At 33.5% G+C, this 13,081-nt stretch overlaps 1 protein-coding gene and 2 long non-coding RNA genes across 3 annotated transcripts; 2 read left to right on the forward strand and 1 right to left on the reverse strand.

Moving 5' to 3' along the window:
• Positions 1 to 3,079: 3,079 nt before the first annotated feature.
• Positions 3,080 to 4,327, forward strand: LOC145032782 (uncharacterized). The gene is made up of 2 exons (XR_013677209.1): positions 3,080 to 3,660; positions 4,074 to 4,327. It is a non-coding gene; the product is annotated as an uncharacterized LOC145032782 (long non-coding RNA).
• A 626-nt stretch (positions 4,328 to 4,953) lies between these two features.
• LOC145032783 (DNA-directed RNA polymerases IV and V subunit 2-like) lies at positions 4,954 to 9,937 on the reverse strand. The gene is made up of 8 exons (XM_078981704.1): positions 9,754 to 9,937; positions 8,694 to 9,174; positions 8,392 to 8,601; positions 7,414 to 8,291; positions 7,052 to 7,343; positions 6,010 to 6,942; positions 5,662 to 5,933; positions 4,954 to 5,569 (listed from the first exon to the last, which is right to left on the reverse strand). The coding sequence occupies exons 2-8, from the start codon at positions 9,108 to 9,110 to the stop codon at positions 5,068 to 5,070; spliced, it is 3,504 nt and encodes a 1,167-aa protein (XP_078837830.1). The 5' UTR covers positions 9,111 to 9,174; positions 9,754 to 9,937; the 3' UTR covers positions 4,954 to 5,067.
• Positions 9,938 to 10,813: 876 nt separating this feature from the next.
• On the forward strand, positions 10,814 to 12,540 carry LOC145032784 (uncharacterized). Its single transcript, XR_013677210.1, has 2 exons — positions 10,814 to 11,213; positions 12,194 to 12,540. It is a non-coding gene; the product is annotated as an uncharacterized LOC145032784 (long non-coding RNA).
• The last annotated feature ends 541 nt before the right edge of the window (positions 12,541 to 13,081 follow it).

Below are 13,081 nucleotides of genomic sequence, written 5' to 3' on the forward strand. Positions count from 1 at the left end.
TCCATGTTGCTTACAGTCCTCTTGGAAATGCTTATCTTCATTTTGGCGTGATGCATCTTTTCTGAAATACTTCACTTCAGTTTATAGCTAAGCCAAAATTAAGATCTTTGGACCGAGTTTTTATGGTGACTTTAGTGGCTCAAACCAAGTATCCATGATCGTCTAATCGTGATCTTCAGATCGGGAATCCGAGTATAAATACGTCATACGTTGATATTCAAATCCCAGGTTCTTTAACGTAGTTTATTTTCAAAACGTTTACACGTCGAGTTAATCTTCTGCTGGATTATAAAAATTAATATTAAGCTTAATTTGTAAAAGTTGGTGTTCACGAAATGGATTTTGTATTTTTCTTTTAGTGTTGTATTTTAAAATACTTATTGGTAGTTAACTATTTGAGCGTATTGTTTTTAATATTAACTTTTTGTCAATATAATATTAATGCTAAAAAATAACCATAAAGTAATGTGTATATACACATTATTCAAGTCTCGTTCGTGTACATGGATGGTTAAATGCACATGTGAGTGTGAGTATTTGCATCCGCGCCTTTGTTTTTGTAGAATCGTATTCATTTACAATAGTAATAATTTTGCTTCTAGTTGTTATTTGAAATTTGACTTGTATGATCTTTTGTTTATCTTCATGTGAAAACAGAAAAAAGGTAATTTGGTTTAGAGATCTCGGGGTGGAAAACAAAAAATGAGGCCTTAACAATATTTATTTCTTTGGTATGACAATTTTCATCTTCATTTGTTAAAGTTTTTGTTTTTTTGTTTTTTTACCTCCAAATGTTTTCTAAACAACATTTTATTATCTTATACTTAGTTATAATTCAAATAAAACAAATAAACACTCATAAGGAAAAAAAAAACTAAGTAAAATACGATAACACCGAGCCAATGATGTCGATCTGGTGGTGGTAGTGGTGGCGGGTGGTGGTGGTATTGGCAGCGTTGGTAGTGGTGGTAACGGTGGTGGTGAATGGTGGTGGTTGTAGGGGCGGTGGTGGTGGCAGTGGCGGTTGCCGGTTGGTGGTAGAATATAATATAGTAATCTTGCATTTTCCCTATGATTTGAAATTAATTTCATCGAATTCACTTTTATGATTGAGAGTTCTTTCATTTGAAAATTTAATTTATTTCAAAAAGTTGAATCAAACACCAAAATTGGATTCCAATCCCCCAATTACATTACATTCCAATAAACCAATGTTTGCACTTCCATTGTACGCCATGTTGAAATAATAAGATTATGTCAATATCAAAATGTTTATCCACTAGAAAAGAAGCTATAAGGATGGATTAAGGCATATGTCAACATCTTAATTATTCAAAAAAAAAAAAAACACCTTTCTGAATTCAGAATATCATAAAGGCGAACCCCAGTTATCCTTTTCATTTTCTTTATCAAAAGCAGGTAGTTGAAATCGAATTTAAAGGCAATAAAGTGCAAATACACACAACGAACTGAAGCAGGTAGTTGACATTTATTTTAAAGGCCAGGAATATCATGAAACACACACAAAAACACAGTACGCGCTTGATCAATTAGCTCTCAACAATGGCACCAATCGCCACCACGTTCTTACTCAGTTTCATCACCTCAATTACTTCAATCTATCACTCTGCTCGACAATACTTGATCCATATTGCTAACAATCCTCTAATTGGTGATGCTTATTTTCATTTTGATGCTATACATCCTTTCTGAATTAAAGTCATGTATTTGGTTTATCACCAAAAAAACATCTTTCCACAGTTTTTTTGTTGGTGATGTCGATGGCTCATGTTAGTGTAACACCAACCATCCGCCTCATCTTGATCTTGAGATCAAGAATTTGAGTATATATAATTGATCTTCAAATACCATATACTGTAATTGTTTTGAAGTTAAGGTTAATTAGTTATCTTTTTTTGTTTGCTCTATTGTTAATTTGTACACGATTTTCAATTCTCACATGTTATCCTCCCTTGTTTGGTGCACCATGGAAGGACTTCTATGGAAGTGGCATGTGGTGGTGAGGTTAATTATGTACAACCTCTCCTCTACCATATTTTTGTTATGGATTTAGGTGTAGTTGTAAATTGATGGAAAATTAATGCAACTGTGATATAGAAAACAAAATTTATAATTTATGTTATACAGAATAAAAATTACAACATATAGTCATTTTGTATCTTTAAAATAAAATAAGATGTGACTCAAGAAGACATTCATCTATATCTATTGACATGTTAAATGGCACTTGCTCCTATGCGGATTGTGGAGGGAAGCTTTTGTATGCAACACTTTTCTTGCTTTCTTTTAAAGAAGCGACTGTTGCATTGCAAAAAGGCCCCTTAGTTTTGCAAGGATTGGGTTTGGGAATGGGAATCATGAAAGATAAAGAGACGAAACAACCTTTGATAAAAAAGACAAAACAATCTTTTTATTCTGTGTCATGAAGTACTAAAGAGCTTTTGGCCCAACCTATCAAAGCATTTGAAAATGTGTTTTCCTATATGGAGTTGAGGGTAACAGTTTAAAAATAGGATAGAAAAGGTGTTTGTTGTCTCTTAAAAAAATTTATATTGTTATTTTGTCTGATTTTGGTCTCACAAGAACATTAAGAGGGTGTTTGGGATTACTTTTTAAATGGTTTTTGCTTTTTAACTTTTCTAAAAAGTTAAAAAGATGTTTGGAAGATGCAAAAAAGTTCTTTTCAAAATAACTTTTGTAAAGAAGAAAATGGTGGGTTTACAAAAATTAAAAAAATGTGATTTTTTGTAACTGTTGGATTTTTAAAGCTAAATCACATTTAAAAGTTAAAAAATACTACCCAAACACTTCTTAAAAACAATTTTTTGCTTTTGCTTTCTCAAAAGTTAAACTAAAAAAAACAACTTTTAGGTTTAAAAAGTAATCTCAAACACCCTCTAAACACAACAAGTATTCTTTATTTGAGATTCGAATTAGAACCGTAATTCTATTCTTTTCAGATTATCCCACAATCAAAATTCGTGTAACTCCAAATATAAAGTCGAACATCATATTGCATAACGTATTATAACACGATCTAAGAAATTATCCAAACATTTATTGTTATTCGAATCCTTACTGACACAATTTCTATAATTTACTCATTTGTCAAGATGGACTGATGGATAATTAATGAATCGATAGATAAAGGACATGACTTCTTGCTTCATTATCCTTTTCGTTGGCTATAACGTGTTGAGAGACCATTTATAACATCATTAAGTAGCAAAAACGGAGAAAGTTTCAAACATAAGGGAACAAACGAACAAATTATTCATTTGTTTGCTCCAGTTTTTCAAAATTCCCAACATACAAAATAAAACCCTAAAATCCTAAACATCTATTCAATTTTATTTCATTTTCTTGGTGTCTACTAAGATAAAGAGATGCATCTATGGCCATCGAAGACATTAAGGGCTTCGTTCAAGTTAGAGTACTTGAATAATCTTGAATGGAACTTACGGAGGATGAAAAGTGAGAAAAATAACAAGAATCAATCTTCGGGGAGCAGCAACGAGGAGAAATTGTTAAGTGATGATACCAGTAGTCAGAATCGAAATAGTAAGAATTGTTCTCGTGCTTGTGGTGCTGTTCTCAGGGATCTTCTTATCATATTCTCTTGCTGTTACTGCTGTGGAGGTAAATCCAAATTTACTCCCGTGTGCTTTGTGCTTTTTTTTCCATTAGAATTCTAGCTTTTTGTGATGAATAAATAAAGTTGCAATCTCGTTTTACGACCAAGCCTATGTCATGTCGGCGTTCGTTCTTTGAATTTAGAGTAGAAGCAAAGGGGTTCTATGCCGATTTGTATGAATAAGATCATATTGATAGAAATTGATTTCTATTTTTCTGTTAGAAATCAACCGGTCTTTGAAATCATAAAGAAACGTAAATTTTGATTGTGCTAGAATACCAACTGCATTAATTTTGTATATTGATGAGCTATAAATGGTTGGTGATGATTTAGATCCTGTTAAAGCTTATTAAATTACATCATAAGTGATATGATATTCGGATGATCGGATCTGACCCATGTAAGTTTGTTTTTGCAGCTTGTACTGATTAGTGAGTGATATGCTGACCATGGAAAGTGGAAACAGCTTTGTACAAACAAGATTTTAGATGAAATGATAGAGTGTCGTATTTTAGTCTTCTTCAGACCTTCTCGTTGGTGACCATATGTGAATGCTATTGATTTTGCAATTACAATGAATGTATAAAGGTCTATTTTGTTAATACAGTTGTTGACTTGAAAGTTGATCATTGCCCATATATGTATTCTGTTTTTTGTTTTGTTTTTTGGTTAGTAAGATGTGTTTTGTCGAAGGGTATAAATATAATTGAGCAGTTAACTTTGAATTAGGAAAATAGGAAATAGTACAGAAAGAGTCCCATGGAAACTATATATCATATGAACTTGGGTATTCATTTCGACCAAAAAGAATGAAGCATCTTTATAGCCACTTTTCTTAATCATTTTTAAAACTTTGAATGAATTTCATAAGACTTTAGGTAGAAAATTTTGTTTAGTTTTCAAGATTTTGAATGAAGCATCTTTATAGCCACTTAACGATTCTGCAGCCCGAGATTAAACGCAAGGCCTACTCACCTTTAGTTTTGCTGGTTAAAACTGGAATTTTCATAATTTTTGGTAATTTTATCAAAGGTGATCAAGAAAATTTTATATTTTTTCTCTTTTTTTAAAATAATGTTGACTAATGAATGACTTGATTTAAGAAATGTTTAAAATTGAAAATTTGTAAACAATTTTCCATTTGATAAAAAATAATAAAACAATTTATGTATATATTTAATCACCACATGATTTACCAACAAACAATGCTAGTACCATTTAGACAAAATTTCCTTTTTTAAACTTGTTTTCATGCTATCGCCCACAAGTAACTAACAAATGAAGAGAAACAATAAAAATCAACAAACATAGCATCATAGATAGCATTGCATTAGGGCACCAAAACGAGTAGTTACCATATTTCACTTACATACATACATACCCTAATTCATACAATACAAAATACCTTTCTTTCAGCAAGGCTCAGATTCAAACTCAATACCAATTCCCATACTAAAAAGCTCCTGCCAAAGCAACTTGGCCCCATACGGCACATTCACCTTCACAACATCCTCAACCGACTCACAAACCCGACAATACGGCCCACGGATCTTGGGCCCACGTGGGACCGACCTCTGAATCACACTCGCCATATTATTACATTTCCTACAAATATGCATATGTGAAGCATCACACAACGTGTAAAGCCTCTCATACAAATTAGCAGTTGCTCCATGCGCTATAATGCAGTCCCTCTCCATCTCCCCAAACTTCACCCCGCCGAACCGCTTCCTGTCCGCCACCGGCTGACGTGTCAACGGATGGACCGGGCCCACGTTCCGGAACTTCACCTTGTCTTCCGACATGTGGACCAGCTTTTGGTAAAACGTGGGACCCATGAACACTAACGACTCCACCATCTCCCCTGTTCGCCCGTTGTGAACTCTCTCGTTTCCCCATCTTGAAAATCCACACCTGAAAAATCAATCGGTCAATCACTTGTGCTGAATGGGTTAAGACATTAAGTGATGACTGGATAAATTAAACCAATTGTTTATTTTATTTACCTGTGAAGTTGGTTGGTTATGGCGTCAACTGAGAGAGTGGAGAACGGGGTCGCGTATTTTAGTGGGCCACCCATGGCAATCCCTTTACCTAATGCGGCTTCCAGAAGCTGACCTGGCGTTTGTCGAGAAGGAAAGGCGTGAGGGTTTATTACAATATCCGGGACTATTCCTTGTATGGTAAAAGGGAAATTCTCTTGCGACTCCAAAAACCCCAAAACGCCCTTTTGCCCATGCATACTTGAGAATTTGTCACCAAGACTTGGTGTGCGTACCTAATATAATCAAGAAACCATGAAACAGAGGTTTTGTAAGAAATATAAATATGTTGGTGTTTAGGGAGAAAATTACCTGTCTCAAGGAAACAGTAGCAAAGTTTTTTCCATCATCATTAGCAGACAAAACAACTTTCTGCACTGATCCTCTTTCACCATGCTTCAATTTAATACTATGATCACCTCCAGATTCCGCATACTTTCCTATAACAATATCACCACTGTTCAATCTAGCACCAACAAACGGAAACCCATCTTCATCAAGATTTTCAACACGTCCGATTTTACTTTGAATTTTCCCAAATATTATATCATCATCAAACCTTCCCTTCTTCCCACTCCCACACGATTCCTTATTAGACACATCCGCTTTGTAACTCCTAACATGTTCTGATCTAAACATCCCGCGTTCTAAAGAAGCACGATTCATCACCAATGAGTCCTCTTGGTTATATCCCAAATGGATATTCACAGCAACAATCGCACATTGTCCATTGTAATATTCATTTCCATTAATATTATTCCCGTGTTTCTGTGTTGCAAGAGAATCGGAAAGAACCGTGCGAAAAAGCGGCTTTTGAGGGTAAAATAGTTGATGTGAAAGCGTATCGACTCGAATGTTTGGATTTGTGGTTGAATATCCGATTGCTTGTTGGGAGTGCTTTTGAGATTGAAAAAGGACACGTTTCGCGTGATCGTGATTTGCAAATGGGATTATTCCACAGCTTAAACTTAAGAGAAATGACATGTCGAGTTCACAATGAGTGTAAAGAGGTGAAGTTTTGTTAAAAAGGTGTTTGACTCCCCATGCTGTGTAACAATCTTCTTCCTCTTCGGTTCCAATGAGCTCGATGATTCCGTTGTTTACAAGACTTTGGAATGAATAATCTCCCGTTTTTAAAGATTTAATGTTTTTTAAATTCTCGACACATAAAAGAGGTCGCATGAGCCTTCCTGCATCCGAGAATATACGCACTTCTTTATTCTTCTCATCTCGCTTTATCTCCACCTAACAAATTCATGTCAGAACATGTTGTAGTTATACTGTGTTTGACATGCATTGGACTGAGACTGATATAAAAGAAAAAAAGTGGGAATGGAATAGAGAGAGTGGGAACCTGATAAGGAACTTCCTTTCTGCGCCTTTTGCTTCTGAAATCACCAACAAGTGAAGCAGAATCATCACAAATTCCAACCCAATCTCCATTGACAAAAACTTTGTGTTTTCCACCAAATAATGGTGACGTGTCATCAGCCAATTCTTTCATTCCAGACTCCATTAATATACCAACCAGATTTTCTTGGACATTTGTGCTCACAATACCAGCACTAGACAAATTCTTCACCAACCCACAGTTCTCTCCATCTGGAGTAGTCATAAAACAGATTTTCCCCCAATGTGATGGATGCCTGAAAAACTTACACAATTAACTTATAAAACCAAAAAGTAATAAGAAAAAATAAAAATATTACTACTTACGGATATCTAGCATCTCCAACTCTTCCTGTATACTGAACCTGCTGACGTGTCCTCCTCATATCAGCCATCATCTGTAGAGGATTTGCCCTTCTAAGGTGGGCCACCACACCCGAAATTCTTTCCATCCGTTTATAAGGATGGACCCACGCACCGGTCGAAAACGCCCTTGAAAGCCCATTAGTAACAACGGAAGCATCCAAATAATGCTCAATTGGGTGTAAAGGTCGATCTCCCCAAAGGTCTCTTTGTAAAGCTTTCACCATTCTTCTAGCAGCATGTTTTAAATGAACTCTAAGTTCTCTCTCAAGTAACTCTCCTGCTAATTCTACCCTTTTGCTTCTAAAACTATCTCTATCATCAACTTTCCTACGACCTGTATAAGCTTCTAGAAGACATTTCACCATGTACCCAAGAAACCTAGCTTTTCGGTTGAACCCGTGAAGATTTGGAAATAGTAAATCTTCTATGCAGTTTTTGAATGTTCCTTTAGGTGCATAGGTCCATTTTTGCTTGAGTGCATATGAAAGATTACTTAAAGCTTTCCCCTCTTTCCTAAAGTCCTTTGACTTTTGATCAGCATCGTAGATTGATGCAAGAAGTGTGTTCATGATAGTGTTGTCATTAGCATCAGCATCAATTAAATCAATGACTTCTTTGTCTGAGGTGACACCAAGAGCAAAGAATAGCATCCATACAGGAATCTCTACTGAGTTAAACAAATACACTGTAATGACCTTTCCGCCCCCTCTAATATGAGTGTCCACAAGCTTTACATACACCCTTTCCCTTCCAGAAACTGACCGGTATTTGACTGTCCAGATTGGACTGTTGACCAACCAAAGTCTCTTCAGACAAGTTTTCTCTTGTGCAATAAAAGTCTGCAATAAGATGTATGATCCAAGAAGTAGATATAAATTATTTTCAAACAAATTTTTAATTGAGAACATAAAAGGAGGGGGTAAATGGTAATATTGTTACCTTTTCAGCTCCTTTGATTAAGAAATATCCTCCATAGTCAAACTCACAGTCTCCTTTCTCCATTTCATTCATCCAGCACAAGTCAGATTTGACCATAACAGGCAATCTGCCAATTGTGATTTCTCTACTATCATCTAATGAAACCTTCTTTTCAATAAGCTCTTTTCCAGCTTCTAAAGTGTCAATTTTAACCAGCTCTTCAGTATATACCTAAAATGTTTGTTACATTACAGATCAAAAAGCTAGAAATGACTTGAAATAAGAGAAACTGAAGGAAAACACAAAGGTTTACTATTACTAACCTGAAATTGAATATGAACACTCATCCTGGATGAATAAGTAATGTTTTGAAGGCGTGCATGTTTGGGTAAGAGGATTAAGTATCCTTTACCAGTTTCTGTTGAGAAGCTATCACCTGCCCAAAACATTGGTCTATCTAGGTTGACTTTTCCAACTTTGACTGAAGCACATCTCCTTATGGTTTCATTTCCAGATGGGTCGTATCCAGGCTCAACATTGAACTCACCTAATGAGTCAAAGACGTTTTGAATTCCAGTTTTGAGGAATTCATTGTAAGAGTTGATCTGGTGGCTTATAAGACCATGCTGTTTGAAAAAGGATCTTGATGCTTTTTTACAGAAATCCTCTAGGAATTCTTCACTTAGATCTGGTGTTAATTTTGATTCCATGACACCGTTAGTGTTACAATATGTGTCCATTGGTATCAATACATACAGCTTCTTTCAAAACCTCTTCAGTCTTCACTACCAAATATGCCCAATGCTGAAACAGAGAACAATGAAAAGTTAATGATTCAGCCCTTCTACAATATATTTGTGGTTTAAAACCCTAACATATATCAAATCCCGAGTTTTGTCCAAAAGAAAAGCACAAAAAAGGGCAAGCAAACAGTCAATGAAGCAATTAACAATTTTTTGCTACTCTAATCAGTACAGCCCAAGGTAATCGGAGCCATGCTTCACATTTAATTTCATCGAATACGAGTTTAGATGAATTTGGTGAAATTTCTACAAATACAACATAGTCGCGACAACTAAAGCAAAACATATTGAATGAACCCAAAAGACAAACAACCGTTATCTTCACAATTTCAAGTTCGAACAATACACAAATAATGGTAACCACGTATCAGAATGATTCACATGCAAGTATTGAATTTGCTGCGGGATGTTCCATGAAAATCAAAACGATTTACGAAAATGGGAAAAACAACGACAACTACTCGTATTTAAAAGTAGCTGGAGGAGTACGCGAGGAACAAAGAATATAATTATCTTTCTAAAACATAAGAAGTACGACAGTCGATGATCGAAAAAAGTTTCGAAGAAAAGAGAATGATACCTAGATGAAAAGAAAAATGTATGTAGCTTTTCCGATTAGTCAGTGAAGCTTTCTCCGATTCTATCAAGTTTGGCGATCATGACTAGGGTTAGGTATTCGACTGCTCGTGATTCTAAAGCGGGTTTTTCAGTGGGACAACATGAATTCTTGAGGTTTTGAAGCATTCAAGGGCTCGTTTTGACACTTTTCCTTTATTATTTCGATAGGGGTATGTAAAAACCATCAAGGGGTGAATTTTTTTTTTTTTTTTTTTTTAAGGAAAAGTCGAAAAAGTCAGGTTTTACAAAAAGTTTATTTTCCAAAAGTCAGGTTTACGTCATTTTTCCAAAACATTGATATTGTATTATTTTTGTTTAGGAGGTGTTTGTTTTATTATTTTTGTTTAGGAGGTGTTTGTTTTATGAGAAGGTAAAGGTTCAAATAATAATTAAAAAATATTAAGAACTTTAAGAATCTTAAGAACCACTCTAAATTATTTAGATCATATTTGATATGCATCTGACCGAATCAAATCAGATATTTTTGGCTGACTCGATCAGCTAAAAGTGTTTGATTTGGTGTATGATTCAGTCACCAAGATCTAATTGGGAAAGAGATGGGTGAATGGTTGACTAGAAAGGAATAAAGACTTTTCAATTCTACCCTTAAAAATTTAGTGCACAGAAAAGAGGGCAATAAGAATAAAACTCATAACCTTACATTCACAAAACCACATCTTTTCCACTACATTAAAATGTTTTTTTTTTGTTATATTTGTTCAATTATTTTATATAATGTGTAACACTGGTTATTATTATTATTATTATTATTATTATTATTATTATATTGCATAAAAATGAATAATGCTTCAAGGTAAAATAATTATTTTGTATTAATCGGTACGTTCAGTCAGATGTATAATCAAATATCATGATTTCTTATTCAGTCATAATTTCTTACTCAGACAGACATTTCTCAGTCAGCAATTATCAAACGGGACCTTAATAAATATCGGTGGCATTATTGTAAATAAAGTGAAATTAATTTATTTCCCTGATCTTATATGTTCGGTCTCATTCGTTCTGTTTCTTTCTCTTCATCTTTCCAGAAAATCCTCAATCTTATCCTTTCCCTTTGTTGCACCAATATCCACCACTACAACCTTTCTCTGCCTCCGTTGCGGACGCACCTCTTTTTCACTATCGTCTCTCTCTTCTAACAAATTGGATCTAAATCGAAGTTTAGATTGAGATTTATTAGCCATCGGGAATTACTCTTAGGCTTAGTCAAAATCCATCACCACCGCCCTTCTCCTCTAGTCGCAACCTCCACTGTCGTTCCTCTTCTTCACCACAGTCTTCCTACTCTTACAACTTATATCTAAATGGAAGACTAACGTGGATTTTATTTTTTGTTAGGAATAACACTTGGATCTTGTTGCCTAATATTTTACTACAGCTTAGAATGAGAAGAAACGACAAGTAAGTAATTCGATTAAGCTCTTTAACTGTGATGTAATTGGCATATATATATACTTCAATTGTTTATTAAATAAAAAAATCTTGATAGAATGTTTACGTAAGTGTTAAATGATGCAATGGAGTATTACAAAAAAATAAAATAATAAAAGTAGATCAAGTTTTTAGATCATGAGCACAAGTTGTTGCATTCAGTTTTTTTACTAATTTTCAACCTAATTTATTATGAATTTAATGGCTCATGATTTTCTGCATCCTCAAACTATTATTATAAATACTTCCTTTTCTATTGGTATGATTTGGCTTATGCTTTTGTTAGCTTTAGTTATAAAGGAATTAGTGCAAGTGTGCTTAACCGGTGAGTGACGCTAGTTAAATAGAGATTTCATTAATTTATATTTTTTACAAAATATTTCATTTGGAAGTTATTTAATTATTTAGTTGGCCACTTAAACAGTCAAATTCATTTATGTTAATTTAATTTGGAGTATTTGTGAGAGATTATTGAGAATTTGTCAAAAGGTTATTAAATCATATACATACAATGTGTTTGTTGCATAATGAGATAAGTACGAACTATGATGATAAGTTGTGAATATTATGAGTGAGTATGAGAATTGATGTATTAAATTGTGAATAAATGTCAAAACTGGTGAATTAAACTGTGAATTAGTGTTTGATCAGGTGTATTCAACTGTGAATTAAAAGCAAATTGATATATTGAACTAAGATTTAGTGTATGAATGCTTGTATTAAATATCCAAATATGATTTTTTTTTTTTTATCTAAATATGGTTTTTGGCGTTTGCTAGAATGAACGGTGTATAAATTTTTGTATTAAATTGTGAACGACATATAAATTGGCATATTAAAGAGTGAATGATCTATGAATTGATGTATTAAGCTCCAAATTAGTATCTGGAATGTTTAATTATATTGTGAATTCTAATTTTTTTTCTTTGTATCCATATTTGATTTTTAAGAGAAGGATGTTGGCGGTAGCAACACCAATGGTTTGTGTTAACGGTGGTCATGGATATGAAGATATGAAATACTCTTAGATCTAGAAACAAATTGCATTGAAGGTGTTTGATGAAATATCGTAATAAAATGAATGTATGTTTTTAGTTATGAATACGATCAATCAGTGTCTAACCTAGTTTATTAAGTTGTGAACTGATGTTTGAACTTATTTTTTAAGTTGTTAGTGAGTGTTTGAAGTAGTCTTATTAAGTTGTGAATATGTAAACGAGTGTCTAAACTCTATAATGTAATATTAAATTGTGATTTCTATTTTTTTAACTCCAAATTTGATTTTTGGACTTTGCTACCGGTGGATGTATTTTTTTTTTATTAGGCTGTGAATGTATTTTTTTTTATTAAGCTGTGAATGTAGTCTTTTTTCTTTATTATGTTGTAAATGTTGTAAGGTGTGAATATTTATGTTGTAATTTGTGAATTTTGTATATTAAAATATGAATAGATTGTGTTAACTTATGAATTTTGTATAAATTTCTGTTTTGAAATGTGAATGAGTGAATTAATATCTTTATTAAAACTGTGAATATGATATTTCGAATTATAAATATATTTTATAAAATAATATTTTTAAAGAGATCTAAATTCTAAGAAAGATTTGAATTTATCAAGATATATAGTTCTCTTTATTTAATTAAATTTTTGTATATTTGGTTGCAAAAAGGAAATGATTTTTGTGTTTAAAGATATTATTAGAGACATGGAAGTTATAGTGTTTGTTCTGTTAAAATCTGAATACGACCAGAAAAATATAATTGAATTTGTTGTTAGTCCGACAACATTCTGGGTGATAGTCTGGAGGTGGTTCAACAGCAGTTGTTAGCAGCCGATTG

This window comes from Lactuca saligna, chromosome 2, assembly GCF_052625555.1.
Source record: "Lactuca saligna cultivar CGN05327 chromosome 2, ASM5262555v1, whole genome shotgun sequence".
In the NCBI taxonomy this organism is placed as follows: domain Eukaryota; kingdom Viridiplantae; phylum Streptophyta; class Magnoliopsida; order Asterales; family Asteraceae; genus Lactuca; species Lactuca saligna.